Source organism: Heterocephalus glaber, unplaced genomic scaffold, assembly GCF_053883595.1.
Source record: "Heterocephalus glaber isolate CG9 unplaced genomic scaffold, H.glaber_assembly_v1.0 deba00000594, whole genome shotgun sequence".
Classification (NCBI taxonomy): Eukaryota; Metazoa; Chordata; class Mammalia; order Rodentia; family Bathyergidae; genus Heterocephalus; species Heterocephalus glaber.
In genome coordinates this window covers 3,246,017-3,268,433 of record NW_028258151.1, presented here as the reverse complement: position 1 = coordinate 3,268,433, position 22,417 = coordinate 3,246,017, and the positions used below count along the sequence as shown (strand labels likewise).

Below are 22,417 nucleotides of genomic sequence, written 5' to 3'. Positions count from 1 at the left end.
CTCTCTTGTTCTTTACCTCTATATTAATATACATATTTCCTATCAAGTTTCATAAAACCTTTGAGTTTTTCACTGATTAATCAAATGTGGCTTATTTTTAAAATATTTGAATATATTTTCATAACCAGTTGAGGTAACTCAGTGAATGGGGTACCTCACTAGTAAGGTGCAGATATTTGAGCTTCTTTCCAAATTTATTTACTTATGATTAAAGTAGACATGTGCAATTCTGTACATTTATCATTTACTGCATGATATTTTGAAGTATATGTCCATTGTAGAATGGTTAAATCCAGCTGCAGTTAGTGACAATGTATTGTATTTATGAAAAATGCTAAGAGAGCGGGTGCTAATAGTCTCATCAAGAAAATGTTAACCATGTGCAGTAATGTATTGGCTAATTAGATTTAAACATAGGTGTTTTTCAAAATAGCAGATTCATCAGCATACGCTGAAGAAATTCTGGACATTTTGGTTTTCACTGGCACAAGTCCTCTGACACTTTATGTGGAGAAGGGCTCACTCCTACCAATGTGGAGAACATGAACATCTTTTTTGGTCTTTTTTTATTCTAAATGTGCACTCCTCTACTCATCCCTGTGAGTTTTATATCAAACATCCATACTCTTGAGCTTCTCAAAATATACTAGGACCAGAAGTTGAGTTCCAAGACAAGAGTCTATCCACTAACGAGCACATTTTTTTCTTGGGCATGAGGTGCTATTACTTAGTAGCCCTTATCATGAATGTATGTGAGAACAGTGATTTGAACATTCAGGGAAGGGATCTAATTTTTTCAAGTTATCAACATATATTCACAGTGCCTCTTATGAAGGAACACAAATTAAGTCGTTATTTTTGACCAAGCTTGAATTTGTTGTGGTGCAATATGTAAAATATCGGTACATTCATAGTTACATTAGTCATAATCTGAGTTATAGAATTTGCTGAGGTTTTTAAAAAAGAAGTTATATTAACCATGAGGGTTTCTACTTCCATGAAGCTCAGGAATAGAGTCTTCTGGTTCCATGGCCATTGGAAAAAGATCCTCATTTTTATTGCTCATTTTGAAATAGGGAAAGGAAACTATCTTATGTGAACACAGTGTTTGAAATGTCTCTCTTATTCAAAAGATGGTGAATTTAAACCCCAAAACTTTAAAGAAAAGAAATAATTTATTTTCTAAAATGTGAGGTTACAAACTGTTTAAAATATATACTATCAATTTTTAGATTTTGTGACACAGTAAAAGTCTTTAATTCTAAAAGTTCACAAAATTTGCCCCCTAGATTCTTAAAAGCAAATTTAACTCCACAAGATCATTTCTGCTATGAGGAATCTCTGTTTTTAAAAATATTCCACCTTACTTGTTCTTTTTTCAACTTAATAACTATTAATGTTTTACCAACAGGGAGAGAAGGACATTTCCATTAAAAAACAAGAAAAGTTAAAACTTTGTAACGTGTTTTGTTTTTTTTTGTTTTATTTTGTTTTTGGTACCAGGGATCGAACTCGGGTCTTTGTGCTTGCGAGGCAGGCAGCAGAACCACTGAGCTAAATCCCCAGCCCTATAACATGTGTAAATGTTTAAATGCAGAAAACAGGCACATATAACTTTCTATATTATTTTAATGAATGCTTACATTTATTTTTTAATTTTGTGGGAAAAGATGTTACTACAATTGAGTTTTTAAAATATATTTATACTTTGAAGATTTTTCTTAATAATGCAGAAAAAAATCTTTAAATTACCTGTTTGCTTTTGTTGTTGAAGCTTCTTTGCTTTGTTACAGTACACGGAGTTTGGGAGGAATGGTCCCCATGGAGTTTGTGTTCATTTACATGTGGTCGAGGCCAAAGAACGAGAACCAGGTCATGTACCCCTCCTCAGTATGGAGGGCGGCCCTGTGAAGGACCTGAGACGCATCACAAGCCTTGTAACATTGCTCTTTGTCCAGGTGAGCATATTCTTAATTTGTTGAACTTTGTATTTATGTACTGCATATGTGGTTTGTAATGGGCATGGGTTATATTAAGAATATAACTTTCATTTAGTCATATTGGAAAATGTATCATATTGGAAATTGTTTACTAAGAATCAGACTTTCCAAATATATTACTAGCTGTATAAGTTGATTAGATCATGATATTTACAGGATTAGAAGATGGTTGTCTGTTCTTGAGTGTTTTTCTTTATCTTCACTTTTTTTTATGCTAAGTGCATTAATTTTTTTAATCTATCTTAGACATTTTCACCCATTGAGAGAGAAGACTTCATAGTGCTGTTACTTAGGTTATTCCAACATAAAATAAAATATCTGCCGACTGAATAAGGCTGATTTTCGCCTCAAGAAGCTCTCCATGGGTGGGAAAACACACGCATATAGATAACAGACCCCCTCAGGAGAGGGCAGAAGTAACTGCTGAATGGTAACAGCTTCCAAAATAGGCTTAATAACCAATATGAAAAGTCACTCATAGTCTCCTTGAGAGATTTTTCCATTCCTCAGTTTTCACATATTCTTCAGGTACACAGCATGACTGGAATCCAGTAAGGTTCTCTAAAGACATTTTCTAATGCCAGTCCCATTTGCACCATAAATTCCCCAAATTCATATATTATGCTATGAGCCAGTGCTTCAAATTCTAGAAACTTTCATAGCTAAAACATCTGCAGAATGTGGAAAACTATCCAATATATAGATATACAATAGTAATCTAACTAGATAAATTGTTCCAAGTACTTCAGAGAAAGACTCCTAGATATTTATTGGCATACAGTTAAAGATGAAAGAATCTTACTAAATAGAACTTTATTAATTCTATGAATTAAGCATATAATTCATAAAAGTCAGTATTCACATAATTATGAAACTAGGGAGTCAAAATTATGATTACTTCTTTGTAAATAATTTCCAGAAAGTCTGTTTGTAAGATCAGTTCTGTTCTCTTTTGCTCTCTCACATAAGCATGCATGTGTTTGCTCACAAACATGCACACATTTAGACCTCACATTTTCTCCAGGGATTTGGGGAAAATGCAGAGTTCTGAATTTTAATTTTTTTAGTCCCAAACTGTGTCATTTTTGGATAATCAAATATAGCTCACTCTTATTTGTTTTTGGAGTATAAAATAGATAATAGAGGTAAATAAAAAGTAATATTTAAATATAGAATTTGTTAACACTGTGATGTATATTCTCTTATCTCAATCGATCCCAGTAATGACTAGGATATATGGCACTCATCATTAAAGCTTTGTGATGAGCTTTCTTAGAATCCACTTTCCATGAACTTTTGTAGTGATAAAATACTTAGATATCAGGAAATCAGGTGGCTATATTGATATCATTCAGCTATGAATATTCTTCGAAAATTCATTTTGTTGGTACATTTTAGATATAATAATGATAACATTTATCATAGGGAGTTTGTACCTGTACATGATTTGTCTTGATTCTTCTTTTTATTCTTTATCTTCCCTTTCCTTATACTCCTCTTCCCCTCTTTATTTATAAAAACTGTTTCCATTTTTTCTTCTATTCTTTTTCCCTTCCTTCTTTTCCCCCTCCCCCCTCCCTGGTTCCCCTTCCCATTGCAACATTTTCTTCCCATTTCCCAATATCTGTTGTACGTATTGGTCCTTATTTATACTTTTGGTTTCTCACACCAGAGAAACAATGTGATATATAAATGTGTGCTCAATGTATTCCCTTAAGAATATGGTCTCAAGGTGCATCTATTTACTAGAAATGCCTCAAGTTTATCTTTCTTTATGTCTAAGATATATATATATATTCTTTATCCAGTCATCCATTTATGGGCATTTGGGCTATTTCCAATATTTCTACTATAAATGTCTATAAACATATATTGCTGTAGTATGATGCTTTTTATACTTTCGGAAAGATAACAAGAGGAGAATAGATGGGTCAAATGAAACCTCTAGTCCTAGTATTTTGAGGAATCTCCACACTGATTTCCACAGTGGTTGCACTGGCTTACACTCCCACCAACAGTGGAGAAGGGTTCCTTTTCCCCCACAGCCCTGCCAGCATTTGTTATAAATCTATTGGAAAATAGAATAGGTGAAACTCTTGAAGATATAAGTGTAGGCAAATTCTTTATAAAAAAAAAAACCCCTAATAGCACAAGAAATAATACAAAGAAACAACAACTGAGATATCACCTTATTAAAAAGCTTTTTCACAGCAAGAGAAACCACCAACAGAGTGAAGAGACAGCCCACGGAGTGGGAAAAATATTTTGCCAGATGTTCCTCAGACAAAGGGCTATTCTGTAGAATATATAAAGAACTAAAAAAATCAGACCCCTTAAATATAAAGACCCAGCCCCCAAAAAGGACATCTGAAATGAATAGACACTTCTCTGATGAAGAAGTACAAAGGGCAAATAAATATATGAAAAAAAATGTTCAACATCACTGATCATTGGAGAGACGCAAATTAAAACAACACTGAGATTTCATCTCACCTCAGAAAGAATCAGTATTCTTTCTTTCTGGGTTGAAATAGTTGCGGCTTACTCACCCAAAACCATGCATCTTTTCAAGCTAATGTGTTTCTAATGTTGCACTGACACTGGAAGTACACCATCACAGCTAAAATCAGGTGGCTTTCCTTCTTGCAGATCCTTCATTTTAGGTCATTCTGTTCATACTGTTTTTCAATCTAGCCCAGCTTGTATTCTTTCATAAATGAGCATCACAGGTTCATCTTTGTGTACTTCTGATTCCTGTTATATTCATTCTTGAATTTAGTTGCACAGTAAAAGATATAAAACTATTATGATATTGAATTCCAATTTACTTATCTGAAAGGCAACTCTAATATATGTAATTTTTGTTTTTATACCCTACCCAAAATTTTTGTATTAAGACTTGAAACTATGTAACACATATTTGTCACAAGCATCCAGAATGCCCCTTCAAAATAATTGTGTGATAACTCAGCCACCTTCACTGAATATAAAGCCATCATCAAATATCAACTGGATGGAAGACACTACCCAGAAGAATATATACTCACTGATCTCAAGAGAAAATTTAGACATAAGCATGTGAAAATTTGAATGAAGTTCTTTAAAATAGATAGAAGCACTCTAGCCTCATTGAGAAGTGGTAAATTGAGGAGTCAGTGGTTTCAGTTTGCATTGCTTTTAGCCATGCTGTGCTCCCTGAGACAACATCTTAAGGGATAAAATATTCCATGTCTGAGGACAGAGGCTGCTACTATCAGAGAGATGGACCAGAGCACAGGGCAACAATAAGAGTTTACCGTTTCTTACACTTGCTCATAAGTATAATGTGATCCTCTTCCCTTCTTTGGGGGTCTATACTAATAAAGAGTGGAGGTACTATGGAAGGGAATGTGTAGTCGTGTTCAAGGATCTAGTGGTCTGTGTCTCAAATTCCAATTTATGTTTTTTGTTTTCTCTGAGTTTTCACTGTAGTCACTAACTAGACATTGAGTTCATGGTCATATTGACACATTATAATGTAAGGAAATTATCTTCAGAGTTTTGTTCATCTTCCAACACAACTTTGTGCCTGGACGTATGCAGTAAACTAATACTGAATGGATTATCTTGGCATGAAAATGTTGAAATTTCTACTACTTGTCCCAATTTTTAAAGGACAGTTTCTACATACATTTAGTAATATATTAGTATGGCATAGTGGAAATATCTTAGACCTTCACAAAACGACACATTTAAATTTAGATTTTTATTTTGTAATATCATTGTATCACTCCTCTGATTTTGATTTCTTCACTGGTAAAATGGGAACATTAGTGATACCTACTTTCATATTAAGAGAACTAGTTGAGATGTTTAAGGGACCAAACTTGTTTATTTAAACATTCTTAAACAATTGTGTGGTGCCAGGGTCTTCCAGCAAAAGTCCACCAGAATTACAGGCTGAGTTTGTTACTCTTGGCAGTGAGGCAAAATCAAGACAGGGCACTTGGAGGTATTCTCGAGAGTATTAGAAAAGACTCACCTATGCATTTGGGCTCTCAGAGTTAGGTGATTTGGGGGAGAGGTTAAGAAAGAGAAACTTCATTCTCATCGCTTCTCGGCCTTTTGGCTAAGATCAAGTGGAGAAACTTCGTTCTGGATTAGATGCTGCTGGGTATTTTAGTGGATTATCTAGAAGGAAAGAAGACTGCTATAACTGGTAGAGAAGTCATAGCCACACGTATTAGTAGAGAGAGAAGAGAAGCTGATACTCTGCAGCTACCTTGTTTTCCTCTCTGAAGTGAGTGTGTCTAACGTTAGTGTTCCATAGATGTTTAGTCCAACAAGAGGTAATGAGTGGAGATTTGTATGAGCACCAGGCAAGCTGCTGACAATGGTGACATCCAGCTGCCTGGACTGCTGAACAATGGTGATGTCGTCTCATCAAAGAATATCCCTTCACAGTGGCTCTCTCTCTACAGTGATATAATGTATTAAATTATAATATATATCCACCAAATAAAAGTTGTATAAACTTTTCCAAAATACAACAATTCAGAGAACATAAAAGCTTAAGATCTTAATCTAGAACCTCCAGGTTTATTTTAAAGTAATTTACTTTGTAAATAATACTTTCCTTGTCAGTAGCTGAGGATGAGAGGCAGCAGTGATTCGAGTTTAGTACTGCTGCCTATTGTAGCCTGCCATTTATCAATCTAATGTGTGTTTATGGAGTGGAGTCAAAATCACTGGAAACAGCAATAAAATGATAGATTTATTGGAAATAAGTAATTTCCATTTATATACTGGAAATGTAAAAATGAAATACAGTTAGTTGCAAAGTGGCCTGGAATTCAGAGCACATGGATAAAGTTTCAGTCCCAATTCTTAATTAGAAATACTTATTTAGGCAACGTATTTATCTTCTCAATTACTCAATTTTCTCATTTATAAAATGTAGCAAAAATTTATTACTCTTCCATCTCATAACAGTACTATTAAAATTAGGTGGAAATACCTTGAGAAGTATAAACCCTGATGTGAAATGAAGGGGACTTATGGAGATTTGTATGAAGATACTACTTGATACTGAGGGATTTTTAGAAGAAACAAGTCAAACAAACTCGGCATATGACTTTTTAGCTCTATAGCCTCCATAATAAACTCAGAGCTCCTCCTCCCTGACGTGCAGCAGGGAGAAGCGTCTTCCTGCAGGCTGTGTTGCATGGGGCTGGACTGTGTCGCCTAGGGCAGGCTGTGTTTGACACCCACTTGTTTGTGCACCCTGACCCCTGGGGGATCCGGCCTTGTGCAGTTTCTGGAAACATTTGCTCTATTACAATCCCGAGAGGAGAAGAAGCACCTAAAGGAAAGTCCTCAGGAACACACTGGGACCCAAGTATCTTTGTTATTAGGGAAAACCTAAAAATTTGGGTGACCTAAAAATTCAACCCTCAGCATTTCTGGGAGGAGGACCTGACAGCCACCCGTCATGTAGTGACTGGGAAGAGGCTGCATGTTCTCCTTACCCTGGTTCACAGGTCCCCAACTCCCAACTGTCTCTACATGAGGATGTGATCATTTGAAACACAAATGCTGCCTTATTAACCTGTTCTTTAATTAATTTGGGTTTTATCTTCTTAAACTTCTAGACTGTTGTGTGACAGTTTTATTTATGTCATTTTAGATCTTTGGCATTATTCTGGCAATCTTTATTTTTTAGCTCCTAATATTTTTTAAGTTAATTGTGGCATTATTAACCTTGCTGTGCTTTATTTTACTATTTAATTTTTCCTCTTTTAATTTTTTTTTAACATTGTTACCAAGGTTTTTAGCCTTATCATGGTCACTTGCTTACATATTCATTTCAAAGTTTTAAAAATAATCACTGCATTTTGAACATTTCCTGCCTTTCTAATTTATTTTAACATAGCAAATGGGAAGCATAGGTTGTTGCTCTGTGGCATATGACCAAAGCAAGAGGCTCTTTTACACCTCAGCCTTGTATTCCCGAGGGTCTTTCCAGACTTAATGGAGATTGGAGCTGTCCAACAAGGAATCACTACATCAGAACACTCCAAAGTCAGAGCCTGGGATCTTTCTCCGTATAGCTCTCCATGTCTGATTTAATCAGCAATATTCAACCCAGAATAATCACTAAATGATTCTTAATTACACAGAATTTACATGACTTCGTGGATGGGTATGTGACCTATCCTCTGATTATTATTGTGTTATTATTATTATTATTATTATTGTTACATAACCTATCCTGTGATTATTATTATGATGCTATTATGTTATTTTTCTGACCAGTTATTGGTCAAGACTAGAAATTCAGGTGAAAAAGTATTTTATTAAAATACATTATAGAATTTAATTCGGGCTCTGTACACAGGCAATAGCTTTTTTTTTTTTTTGGTACTGGGAATCTAACTCAGGACCTTGCACTTGCAAGGCAGGCACAGTACCACTGAGCTAAATCCCCAGCCCAGAAGATTGCTTTTTTAGGTAAACACCATTGTAACCCCATGTACATGCCAGGAGGAAGTCCATAAAGCAATACAGGTATTAGAAATCTAGAAATTTAGTGTTTGTGGCTTCAACACTTCTGGATCCAGGAAACCTAAATAATCACATTGCTGAAATGAAAAATTAACTGTCTCATGTCTGGTGTATAAGGAAAGACATTCAGTCTGATTCTCAGCATTCTGTTTTCAAAGCATAGCCTTATTTTTCTCCAGTCTTGGTCACCTTTGTAAAATCACTTTTAAAGCAGAGCACATTCGGACCTTTTAAATTGAAATAGAAAAAAGAAAAGAAAACCTACTGCAAGTGCTGATGATGGAAATGAGATTAAAAAGGTCTAAGAAAGTGTTAATTCTAACCTAATTGTAAACTATAGAAGAAATTATGTATTCTCGTGTAATGCTTACCAAATTGGAGAGGGGGAGATAGAACGATTACATTTCAAAGAAATCTGTAAGGTACAGTGTTTTGTTGAAATATATGGTACATTATTGTTATTTATAGCTACCAAACTGCCCTAGAACATTAGAATTTACTTCAGGTATAACCTAGATCCCATTGAAAATCTTTCCCCTCCCCTTCCTCTCCTCTACTATCCCCAGCATCTGGTAACCATCTTTCCACTCTCAACTTCTAGGAGATCAACTTTTCACATTCTCTATATGTGACCACAATGCAGTACTTGTCTTTCTCTGCTTGTGCATTTTGCTTAACATAATGATTAATGATTACCAGCTCTATTCATGTAATATAAAGTAATATAAGGATCCCATGCCTTTTACATATTTCATTATTATTATGTACCCCTTTTTAAAAATCCTTTCATCAGTTGATGGACCCTTCAGTTATTTCTTTCCTTGGCTTCTGTGAATAGAATTCACAGGAGTAAAGGTGTCTCTTTAACCTACTGCTTTCATTTCCTTTGGATACATACCCAGAAATGGGATTACTGGATCAGTCAGTGGTTCTATTTTTGATTGTTTTAATGCTAAATTTTTATTTATGAACACATTATGTAAGTACTTGTAACATTAAGAAAATAACTAAATTAATTTCCAAAACATTGAGGACTGTTTCTTACAGCAGTGATTAAAAATTGACGTTTTTTAAAATTTTTATTTTTTATTAGTCCATGTTTGCCATACATAATGATCACATTCATCATAGGGAATCTGTACCTGTACATAATATAGCTTAATTCTTCCTTTTTTTTTTTCCATTCCCTGCCTTTCCCTTCAACCCCTCATCTCCTCCTTATTTGTAAAATCCTTGTTTCCATTTTTTCCCTTCCTTTATAATTTTTTGAGGATACTCCATACTGTTTTCCACAATGACTGTGGTAACTCATCTTCCCACCAGGAGTGTGCAAGTGTTTTCTTTTTTCCATATCCTCACCAGCGCTTGTAGTTGCTAACTTTTTGAATAGCCATTCCTCCTGGGATAGAGTAATCTCTATTTATGGTTTTGATTTGCATTTCTTTAATGTTTAGTGATGTTGGGTATTTGATATACCTATTGCTGTTTACATGTTTTTATGTTTTATTTGGAGAAATACCTATTTACATCTGTTCCCATTTTTAATTGTATTTTTTTGCTCTTAAAATATTTTAAGTTCCTTATGCATTCTAGTTTTAACCTTTTGTCAGATGTATAGTTTGTCATTATTTTCCTCATTCTCTACACTTTGATAGTTATTTCCTTTTCTGTCCAGAAGTTTTTAGTTAGACATAATCTACTTTGTTTATTTTTTCTTTTTTTTCCTGTGATTTTTGGTTCTTATCCAAAAAAAATTCTTTTCACTGCCCCATGTTTTCTTCAATAGTTTCATTTTCTCCAGTTTTAGATTCATGTCTTTAATCCATTTTTAGTTTCTTTTGGAACTAGTAAGATATGAGGGCCTAGGTTCCTCCTGATCCATGCAGATATCCAATTTTCCAACCACTTTCTTCCAATGCATACTCTTAAAACCTTTGTTGGAAGTCAGTTATCTATGTATGTGTGAGTTTACTTTTACGCTCTTTTCTGTGTTCCATTTGGGCCTTGTGTTTATTTTTATGCCAATATCATATTTTTTGATTACTACCACTTTGCAGTATATTTTGAACTAAGATGATATAATGCCTCCTTTTTCTTTTTGCTCAAGTTTCCTTTGGATGTGATTTTTGGTGGTTCCACACAAATGTTAGGATTCTTTTTCCTATTTCTTGTATGAATGTAATTGATAATTTGATAGACATTGTCTTGAATTTGTAGGCTTCATTGAGTAGCATGGACATTTTTACAACATTATTCTTCCAATCATGAATGTAGGATGTCTTTTTAAATTTTTTATATGTGCTGTTCAACTTTTCTTATCAATGTTTTATAGTTTTCAGTGTACAGATCTTTTACTTCTTTGGTTAAATTTAATCCTACTTTTCTTAGCTATTGTACATAGAAATTGCTTCTTCCTTTCTTTTTCAGATAACCCACTATTAGTCCATAGCAGTGCAGTTGATTTTTCTATGTTAAAGCCTTGCTAATTTCCTTTATTTGTTCTAATAGTTTTTTGGTAGAGACTTTTAGGTTTTAACATATAACATAATGTCATCTGCAAAAAATGATGATTTTGGTGTTTTCTCTTTTCCAATTTAAATGCCCTTTATTTCTCTTTCTGGCCTCACTGTTCTGGCTTGGACTTGTAGAACTATGTTGAATAAAAGTGGTAAAAGTGTGCATCCTCATTGTTACTCCAAATCTTAGAAAGCCTTCCGCTTTCCCTGTTCAGTGTAAGGTTAACAGTTGCCTTATGATATATGGCCCTCATGTTGAGCTATGTTCCTTCTATACCTGTTGTTCAGAAGATTTATCATGAAGTGTGTTGGATTTTATCAAACACCTTCTTATATCTAGTCAGATGATCAGTATAGTTTCTGTCCCTTTGTTTTGGGTATGGTTTGCCAAGCTCATTGATTGGCTCATGATGGGCCATTCTAGCACCCCTGGGATGGATCCCACCGAGCATGCTGAGTCTTCTCTTGGGCGTGCTGTCAGATTTCCTTTGCGAGTATTTTGTTGAGAAGTTTTGCTTCTATGTTCATCATAAATGTTGACCTGTAGTTTTGTGTGGATGTGTATCCTTACCTGGTTTTGATTTCAGAGTAGCATTGGTGTCTTAGATGTTTTCAATAGAATTTCTTTCTCTTCAACTCTTTGAAATACTTCAAGAAGAATTTGTACCTCATCTCTAAATGCTTGGTAGAAACCACCAGTGAAATCATCTCAACCTGGGCTTTTCTTTATGAGAAATTTGTTTTTAAAGTACTTCTTTCTTTTTGTTTATCTTTAATTTCTGAGGTAAAATACTTTTTCCTTTCAACTTCCATAGCAAAATACAAAGCTGTCAGATATTCCTGGAAAAAAATATATATATTATACATCTATTTTTGTAGCATTAAATTATATATATATATATATAATATATACAAAATTTTGAAGACTTTATAGAAAGCAGAACATCTGAAAGGTACTGCACAATGGAGTTAAGATTACTTACATTTTATGTACATATACACACTATTCTGCTTAAATGAATAACTACCAAAGCCATCTTTCACATCTGAATGTCTCATAAATCTCTGCATTACTGTTTTATAAATCAAGAATGCATACATATTTAAATAGAAATTAACTGCTAACTTTTCTCCCCAAGAAGAAACTAAAAAAGCACAGTTCTTAAAAGACTCAGTTTTCCACCAAGCTACAGCCTCCACCCTGGGCTCACCTACCAATGTACCCACTTGGCTCCTGTCCCGACTAGAATTAAGGTAGAGCCAGCTCTACCACCTCTGAGAAGGATCCTGAGAGCCTGGGGCAGTCAGCCAGAGAGAAGAAGCACTCTCAGGACCGCAGAAGTGGGGAAGGAGCCACCTATGCCCGCCTCGCCTCCTGGCCCTGGGTACCCATTAGCTCCCCAAGTAAAAACTGCTCAAGGTGACTGAACACAGTGAGGACAGGTCTGTCAAAGAGCCCAGTGCTCCTGAGAAGAAAGAAGATGCTCTCACACCCCCCACGCTTCTGTTCAAATGGCGCTGGAGCCATTACCCTGAAGCCCAGAGCCCAGAGTAAGAACAAAAGTTCCTCTGGAATGCATTGGGACCCCAGGCCTGGCAGCAGCAGCCCCTCACTAGAACTGCAGGAGGGTTGGATGCTGTTTCTATTCTAACCAAGCACATCCGTGTGCTATATTTATGTAGTGATGGGGGCAGACTTATACTTTACCACTGGGACGGGACGGGCATCTTCTCTTCTACGTTAGGTGGGTTGTGAATACACTGTTTTCCTGGCCAGTGGGACCCAGGCAGGATATGGAACTGAAAAGGGAAGGAAGCAGCTTCCTGTTTGGGGCTTACACTTCCTGACAGTGAAACTCCTAGAGGGCCAGGTACACTGCTCCCATGGTAGTTCAGGTTCCGACATTCTTTTCTTGTGTGTTCATGTATAAAAAGCCATTAATGAATTTATTTTGCTCTGAGAGAAATATGTGAAAGGGAGGGTCATGGTTAGGAGGTTGGCAGTGAGAGACCATTCATACTAAGTGCTTTGCACTCTTTCTTCTTTAATTACTGCAATTATTTCAGGGGAGGAAAGAGATTGTCTCAGTCCTACTGGGGCAGGGGCCTGTTCAGATGTCGGTCTTTTGTCACTTTTTTCTTGTTGTTGTTGGAGTTTTTCTTTTCCATGCTGCCAGTTAGAGCTGGCTGGGAAAGCACAGGCTGCACCCGAGGCTGCAGGCTGAGCAGGAAGCCAGCTACCTGACCCTTACACTTTTCAGCCACCTCACCTACTGAGCCATGACGAGTTGTAAATTCTTGTTCAGGGAAATTGCCTTAAAAAATAAATGAAAAAAAAATCCTCATTTTTCTTCTTCTGGTGTGGATTTGGGGAGCAAAACCCAAGGTGACTGAGCACGTCCATGGAGGAGTGTGACAGTGCTGTTGAAGGTGTCTGTCCATTGCATCTGGTTCTCCCACCGTTTTCTTAGGCCGAGCCTTAACAATGAACATCCTTCAAGATGATACAGATCTGTCAGCATAAACCTGTATAGGACAACTTCTCAGAGAATCCCAGAGCTCTGAGTCAGGGTTGAGCACCGAGCTTGTATTTCCCTCTTGACGTTACTGGGATAGGTTGCAAAGGGCAGGATTGTGGGGGCCACAGGCAGATGAAACGAGGAAACCCCAGGTACTAGGGGAATAAGTGGATATTTGTGGAGCCCAAGGAAGAGCTGGAAAGAAGACACAGAAGACACCAAATGCTGAGGCCTGGTGTGCGTGAAGGGGGTGTCCTGCTGTAGGGGTGTCATTTTTGCCATTCTCGTTTGCCCTCATCGGGATTTTTCATTCTTCAGAGCACCTTGCATGACACTCCAGTTTACAAACATGGAAGAATTGTTTCTTCATGGGAAAATCCCTTCTAGGAACTTCAGAGGAGCAGAAAAGTATTGCTCTTATGTGAAGCAAAAGACTGGGAGTAGGAGCAGACAGAAGCAGTGGCCACCGTGCCTCTGTGCACGTGTGTACACTTCCCTGGGCAGGGCATGGAGACGCCTGGCTGGGGCTCAGACCCGCCTGGCAGCAGGGCAGCAGGGCAGCAGGGAGAGAATAACTGAGCATCTGCTGCAGCAAGGGGAGGCTCCAGAGTGGTGTTTGGGGACTGGAGAAATTCCTGACTCCACCTTGGTCTAAGAACTCTCTGAAAGTATATATAGGGTTATCTTTCCATGATGGGGTAGTTTGGCGTTTTGTTTTAATTGGAGTGCCTACATGAGAGAAGGGCTTGGGAAGGTGAGAACAGGTGGGTAGTCATTGGATGGCCTGGGTTGACTTGAGTCCAGCATGCTATTTCTTGGCAGATGCCCTCCTCTTACTTGATCCAAATTCCATCAGTGACTCATCTTTCCCCAGGGAGGAATTGAGACAGTGGCCCCTAAAGACTCAGGCTCGGGTCAGACTGCACTGTCAGGCTGCCTTTGGAGGTTGTGGTTCTGTCAGTTTGCTTTTTTGCACCTTACTTGCCTCAGAATCTGAAAGCAAGCCCGGCAGGTGGAGGAGGGCTCTTCTCAGTGTTGCCTAATCTAACCAGGGAGGCGGGCTGGTCACCCACTTCCCCCAAAGGGAGGCCAGAAGGTGTCGGTGTGAACTCAGGAACAGAAACATGAGGCCTTTAAAATAGGAGAGGGAAAGAAATCCATGATGCATACCTGTAACTCCTAGAACACAAGTGCCAGAATAAATTCCTGGGTGGTGTTTTGGCTTGCACAAAAAGTCAGTGGTTTTTACACTTGGGAAAAAACACACTCAAAAAGTGTTTAACTCCATGAAAAATGTTTTTGACTTTAAGAAATTGTTTGGTGTGTAACTGTTTCCTTTGATTGGCATTCCACCAGTAATGTTGGCTGATTTGCACTGCACCTGGGGTTGGGGTTGGGAGAAGAGTCCTCACAGGGCCTCCTGGGCCTGCTCAGAAGTGGACCAGGCCATGTGGAGATCCTGGATACTTCTTGGGGCAGAGAAGACTTTTCCTTCCCCCAGCCCACTTCTGCCACCTGGTACAAAAACAGTCCTTTCTCTTCCTTGAGCATCTCATTGATGGACAGCAGGTGGGAAAAGGGGAGCAAAGTGGATCTACATTGTCTCCCATTTTTTTCTGAAATTTGCTGTGCCAAATGTTCTAAAACTTAATGAATCTATTGAAATTTCATTAATCAAGAGCTCATTTATGTAAGCAGTTTCCTTTTCTATCTATAGAAAAGGAAATAATAGAGATCTATTCATGGCTCCAGCCTTGCTGAGCTCCCTTTTCCCCCAGAGGATGGATGGGACCAAAGCTCCTGCACCCTGGTCATCGGACTGTCCTGCCTTACACCCAGCTCACTGCGACAGGGGAGGACTCTACCCCATGACCTGGGCCAAGACACCTTCAGAAACACTAAAAATACTGCTTCTCACCAAGTGGGGAGTCAGTGGACTGTTTGTCCCTTGTTAGTTTATTCCGTAATTATGTTTGTGCTTTTTGTTTTGTAAACAGTGATGGATCATAATTTTATGTGTTTGAAAGAAAATTGCTTATTCTGTACCTGTTCTGGTTTTCTGTTTGATGATAATTCTACCTTGGTAAGGTGTATGTGTCTAGCAATTAGTCTGTTTTTCTGTTTTCTCTAACTTGTTAGTGTATATTTGTCTTTAATAATCTCTAGTGATCCTTTGTATTTCTGTATTGCCCACTGTAATATCTACCCTTTCATCTCTAATTTTACTTGTTTAAAATCTCTCTCTCTTTTTCTTAGTTGAGCTAAGGGTTTGTCTGTTTTATCTTTGTGAAGAACCAGATCCTTTTTTCATTGATAATTTATATTTTTTAAGTCTCAAATTCAAATACTTATTGTTTTTTTTTTTCTTCTACTAATTTTGAGTTTATTTTGTTCTTGATTTTCTTCTTCTTTAAGAGGCAGAGCTTGGTTATTTGCCTGAGATCTTTCTGCTTTTTTGATGCAGGAATTTATTACTGCAAACTTTCAAGTTAGTGTTGCTTTTGATGTATCACATAGGTTTGGGCATGTTATATCTAATTTTTATTTGTATCAAGAAACTTTCAAATGTTCTTTTTAATTTTCCTTTGATCTACTGCTTGTTTAAAACGTACTGAGTTTGCATACAATTGTATAGTTTTCAAAGGCATTGTTGATTTTTCTCTTCACTGTGTTAGGATCTGAAAAGATACTCAGTACAATTTCATTCCTTTTAAATTTGTTGAGGATTGTTTTGTGGCCTAGCATGCTCTATCTTGAGAATGCTCTGTGTGCTGATGAGAAGAATGTGCATTCTGCAGCCACTGGATGAACATTCTGTGGATGTCTGTGAAGCCCATTTGGTCTAGAGTGCACATGAAATCTGCTGTTTCTTTGTTAATTTTCTGTAGAATTTCCCATTGTTTAAAGTGAAGTGTTAAAGTTCAGAGTTCTTACTCTATTAGATTCTATCCTTTAGGTCTATTAATATTTGCTTCATAAAAGTGGGTGCACTGACATTAGTTCCATTTATATTTAGACTCACTACTTCCTTTTTCTGAATACCATAGATCCATTTATCATTACATAATGATCTTTCTTGTCAGTGTTTGCTGCTTTTGATTTGAAGCCCATTTTACCTTGTGTAAATATAGCTATTCCTGCTTTCCACTGGATTGCATTTGCATGGAATATCTTATCTGTCTCACACTTTCAATCTATGCAAGTCCTTAGCGATGAAGTGTTATTTTAAGCAATATATAGTTGCACTTTTAAAAAAACAATAATATTTTTAAATCTAAGGAGGCACTTCTAAACAAAGTTCATTTAAAGCAATAGTCCCTGATGTTGTCTAAAATGACATTCCAAATTCAACATCATGAAAGTAGAACACTATTGTAACCCAGTTCAAAAAATGAATCCTATCTTTACCTATATGATTAAGCAAAATGTCAACCTGATTCTTTATTTTTCTGTACTCTACCACCAATGTGTCAGCTCTAAATCAAGAAAATATTACGAATTCTTCTGCTACTGTCTGTACCCATGGATGCTCTTTAATCCAACCTGCCATCAGCACTGTCCAGAAAACAGTTTAAAACCCAAGTTTCTTCTGCTATTCTTGTACCTGTACAATCCAAACAAAATTAAGTTTTAAAATATAAATTATACCACTTTCCTCCATTGATATCCTCTCATTACTACCCCTCTTCCTGGATCACGTGACCCACAGGGCCTTAACACTGGCTTCTGCATCCAGGTGAACTCCTCTCCTCTCGAGTTCCCATTTCTGTGACCTCCACAAGGCCCAGCCTCCTCTCTTTTCCAGAACGTGCAAAGCTTTCTTAACCTCAAGACTCTGCTCTTGCCTAGAGGTTTCCCCAGTCTTTAACATGACAACTCTTTCTAGTGATTCAGAATCAGCTGTAATATAATGTTTTCCACTGGTGGAGCCTTTCCCCAGCAACCTGCCCCTTTATCATATGGACTATATAACAGCTCCAGCTGAAACCCTGGTTTATGCATCTGTTTAGCTGTTATCATCTGCCTCCCCACAGCAGCCCAGGCTCTAAGTGCACAGCTGGTAAAAGTCCCAGTCCCAGTGTCGAGGAGAGCAGTGCAAGTCACAAGCTCAGTCTTCTGTAACTTTCCCTTAGTGCTTTATGAGGCTCTGGTGGGCTCTGCAGTGTTTACACTCTTACCACATGCAGCTGCTCTTTCCCTGCCATCATACAATGCTGGGGATCAGCTTTCAATAGGAATATAGGTTTAGAACAAGAGCACTGAAGTCTTTTTTTAAAAATTCACTGGTTTGCAGTGCCAGTGGAGATCTCTCCTATAAATTCAGGGAGTCGGCTGACCACACAGGACTGGCACTGAGTGAGCAGGGGCCTGTCTGTCTGTAATGCAGCTTACAGAAACCAAGCGACATGCCCAACATGCATGCAGAGCTGACAGAAAAGAGGCCCATCAACACCAGCTCTTCCATTAGACAATAAATAAAAAATTAAAAGTCATTCCTTTGCTTTCTGGACAACATAGATGAGTGGTTATAAAAAAAGAAATATCAACAAAGAAGACAGTAAATGGTTTTTTTTCTTAAATATCTCAGTATCCCTAAATGATAATGCCTGTATCCAACCTGAAAAATGCTTAAATCTCTAAATCAGAACTTCATTTTCACCTCCCAAAACCTTCCTGTTCTCCATTTTTCCCATTCAGCAAAACGACACTTATCTCCTGGAATATGTGGGGCTGAGATCCTTAAAATGAATACAATAATTAATGTTTTTGTTTGTTTTTTGTTGTACAGGGGATCGAACTCAGGTCCTTCTGCTTGTGAGACAGGTGGCGGAACCACACTGAGCTAAATCCCCGGCCCCTATTAATGATTTTTTAAAGTTCTAATGTAAATCTATAAAAAGAAATGCCTCACACTGACACTGAGGGAAATTCTATACTGTATGTAGAATTTCCCTCTCCTTTCTGACTTCTTAATTTTCTATTTTTATTCTAACTTGTTTTTAGTGCACTAAGGAAATACGTGTTGAATTTTTACATTATATTTTCTTTTGGGGATTTGTCTCTTACTGTTACACCCAGTGAGTTACTTTGTCAAGTCAGTTCTTTTATCACAGTTTGGTTAATGTTTCATAAAAGGACCTTCCAGTTCTTGGTGTAAAGTTAAACAGCCAAAAATGTTCACTTGTTACATCATCAATATCACCAAAAAATGTTCACTTGATACATCATCAATATCACTGTTCTTTTCTGTGAATGGCTTTGTAAATAAAGCCATTACATCTCATATACATGTTTTGATTTTATGGTGTTTGACCTCAAATTATCTCTCAGATTTCTAATAGTAATTCAGTTTTGAATTTCAGATGAAGCATAGGGTATGCATATCATCAAAAGGGCTGAAAAACCGTTATTACGAATGTATGAATTTAAAGTCTTTAAGTTGTTTTGTTGTTGTCGTGTGGTTTTGCTTTGTTTTTACTAATGGTGAGGCAAAGTCATCTTTCTGGAAAAGCCAGAAGAGCAAACCATACACTGTAAAAACATATTTTTGTATGTCCTAATCTTTTTTCAGAAAGATCTTTCTTATTCTTTATAAAAATGAAGTGCTCTACTAGAATATTTTCCCTAAAATGTCCACATTTGACTTGCTGTTTCCAGGCTCCACACCTTAACTGCAGACTTACCCTCCTTTGTTTGCCAGTGAGTGTATAACTCTTGCATTCTTAATAAAATATACCCCAAGGCTACCTCAAATCAGAATGTTCGAGGGCATCACATATTTGTAGTAACTTTGATTCGGTTGGCATCACTGAATTCATCTGCTTGCTTTATTTTGTAAATATTCTTAATAATGTGCATACCTGTACATTCTTTTGCCAAACAGATTGCAAAGTGTAGGGCATGAATAGTATTTTTATAGACTCGTTTCAAATTACTTAGAATACCAAAGGGTCTTAATGAAAGCTCAGTAAGTATTATCTTTGAAAAGCAAAATTCTGAAATGAAAAATGGACTCACATTTAAACCCCAAATAGAGGGTAAATGGGTAATCTAAAGTATCATGTTGATTCACTAGAATTATATTTTTTGTCTGGAAAACATACTGCATAGCCAGCAAGATTATGTCAGACACTTTTAATAAAGTGAGATGCTAGAATTACATGAACAGGATGATTAAATTGACATTTTGTGATTTTTTTAATCTCACAAGGTGTTTATTAAGTACAGCTAGATACCTATTAAACAACTTCTTTTTAATGGCTACATGTAAGGTTTGAAATTAGTTTTAAAGTGCTTACTCCTATTCTGCAAGGCTTTCTCATTTATTGGAATGAATTTTCACAGCAATAATAGCTTATATTAGAACTTTGGATTGATGTTGAATTCTCTTTTATCTGTGATCAAATTGGCTAAGAACCATAGAATGATATGGAAAAAGTAAACAGCCATAAATGAGTCCATTTATATGTTAGTTTTTGCATTTTAACATGGTAAATACTTTCGGTTGAATCCTTGGCTCATTTCTATTTTGTGACATTTGCCTTTGTCCTTTGTTGGAGATGTCTCCTTTGTCTAAATAATCCAAATCTCACCCTTCTAATATAGATCCTCCCTAAACAGATGTAATTTGCCCTGTGAAAACCAAAGCACCCAATACTTCATGTTAGACACATTTGCCTTTGACCTTTTATTTACTTATTTACATGTATACTGTACTAAATTTTAAGATTTTGGAGATGAGATTGGCATAGTTTTATTTCCATATCTCTCATTAACAACTGTGAGTGTCTGATAACAATCATTTCAATGAATGAATAGATAAATGAATGCCAATTTGAATCTCAGAGAGACAAGTCAAGTTCAAGAGTCTATATTGATAAATTCTAGTCATCCGACCCTGAATTTCTGAGAACCACATGGACTCCCTCTCTGCTTCTGTTCTCAAGGTCTTTCCTTCAGAATTTCCTCTCGCTGTGCCTCCCTAGTGTCTTTCTAATCTCTTCCAAGACACCTCATTACTGCTTCATCATGTCATCATCTCCTCCCCAATTCTCCCATAATTCTTTTTCTGTCTTGAGCCAGATCTGCTCATAGCATCTCCTATTGAAATCCTCCAGTGACTTCCTAATGACCTGAGAATAATGGCCAAAATTCTCAACCCAGCAGACACAGCCCTGAACAATGTGCCCTCTGCCTTTTTACTAACCTCTTGTGCTATGTAGCAGACACCTCTGCCCAGTATTACAGGCTAGAAGTGGCACAAGCTTCTTGCCGCTCTATAATTCTATAATTTGGCTGTATTAGGAGTCTGACCAAAGCTTTATGTGACTCAAGTGGGCATGTCAGATAGCAGAGTTGGGCTAGTATTGCTCCTTTGCTACTGGCTGCTACTGAGACTTAGGTCCTAGTCCATGAAGTAGCAGTTTGTGACTGAGTTAACTTCCAGCCAAGGTCAACTTGACTCGGACTAAATTCTTCCCCTCTGAATTAACTATTTGTTCTCTTCAGCAAAGTTATGCTAGTGCCCTCCTTTTACAGTCCTGCCTGTGATCACTACTTTTAGCAATTGTCCAAGCTTGTAATGAATAAACACTGGATGTCCTTGGTGCCTTTTGTCTTTGTTGCCCAGAGCAGTTTAGATCAGCCTGAGACCCAGCTTCTTCTCTCAAGTCTGTGTCTGTGTCTTTGTTCTCTCTCTCTTTCTTAGCTTGCATCATATTGTCTCACAAGAGATCAATCAATGATGTTCTCTATACTGCTACCCCTCTTCACCCAGTTCTCCAGACCCTGTCCACAATGGCCTTTGTCCAGCTCCTGCAAGTGTCCATGTGTCCTCTGCCAAGGACCCTTGTGTGCTCTTCTGCAGAGCACATAGATCATAAGAATTTCCTTGTAATTCTTCAGTACTCACTGGAAACCTCAGTTTATCAAGGAAGACTCTGCAGTCCCACTGAGCTCTTCGCTCATGCTGTCCTGAAATCATCCTTTGCAGCACATTGTATAGTCAGTTCATTTAGCATGTAATGACTTGTTTGTTTTTAGGGGTTCCCGCTCTGAAAAATGAACTCACGATCCATTGCTCAGTGTTTATTTTGTTCACTCTTCTGTGTCCTATTGCTTAGCTCAAAGATGTATGTGTGTGAAGAAATAAAGGAATCATGCAAGATACTAGAGATAAAAAGAAAGAAAGAAATAGAAGTGAGAAATAAGGCAGTGGTAATTTCAGGGACAATAATAATACCTCAGGCCAGTGTACCCTCTGTGCATGCATGGAGAATCCATTGACTGGCCCATATTTTCCTGGGATGGTTTGCTCCACACTATCAATGTGGCCTCCCCACTGAAACATCTGATCATGCTGGCTCACTTTCTGTCTTTCTGCTTTGCTAGTTGATGGACAGTGGCAGGAGTGGAGCTCCTGGAGCCAATGCTCAGTAACATGCTCCAACGGGACCCAGCAGAGGAGCCGGCAGTGCACCGCAGCTGCCCATGGAGGCTCTGAGTGCCGTGGGCCCTGGGCGGAGAGCAGAGAGTGTTACAACTCTGAATGCACAGGTAGGCAGCTGCTGCAGCCTCGAGGGGGCCAGATGCACCAGACTCACACAGTGATCAGAAGTTGCATGCCAGATACAATACAAAATATGGTGAAGATTTGAATTTCATAAAATTATTATGGTAAAAGACACATTGCCATTAACCTCCTCAACATATTCTGCCTCCCTTCTAAAGCACTTACTTATCCCATCATTCTTGCCACTTTCTGAAGCAGTTCTGGAAGTCCTCTTTCATGAATGTCTTTAGTTGTGCTGTCCTGGCCAGGATGAAAAATAGGCCTTTC

The 22,417-nt window shown here is 37.5% G+C and overlaps 1 protein-coding gene across 5 annotated transcripts in view; it reads left to right on the top strand.

Annotated features, from left to right (window-relative positions):
• Positions 1-22,417, top strand: part of Adgrb3 (adhesion G protein-coupled receptor B3) — a 697,560-nt gene that overhangs the window by 276,145 nt on the left and 398,998 nt on the right. For 4 of the 5 annotated variants that reach the window (XM_004846114.4, XM_087204896.1, XM_013072655.3 and 1 more), the window contains exons 5-6: positions 1,794-1,958; positions 21,970-22,134. In XM_004846114.4, the coding sequence (XP_004846171.1) occupies positions 1,794-1,958; positions 21,970-22,134 (330 nt within the window). The remainder of the gene's footprint in view (positions 1-1,793; positions 1,959-21,969; positions 22,135-22,417) is intronic. The other variant, XM_013072656.3, reaches the window with a different exon arrangement.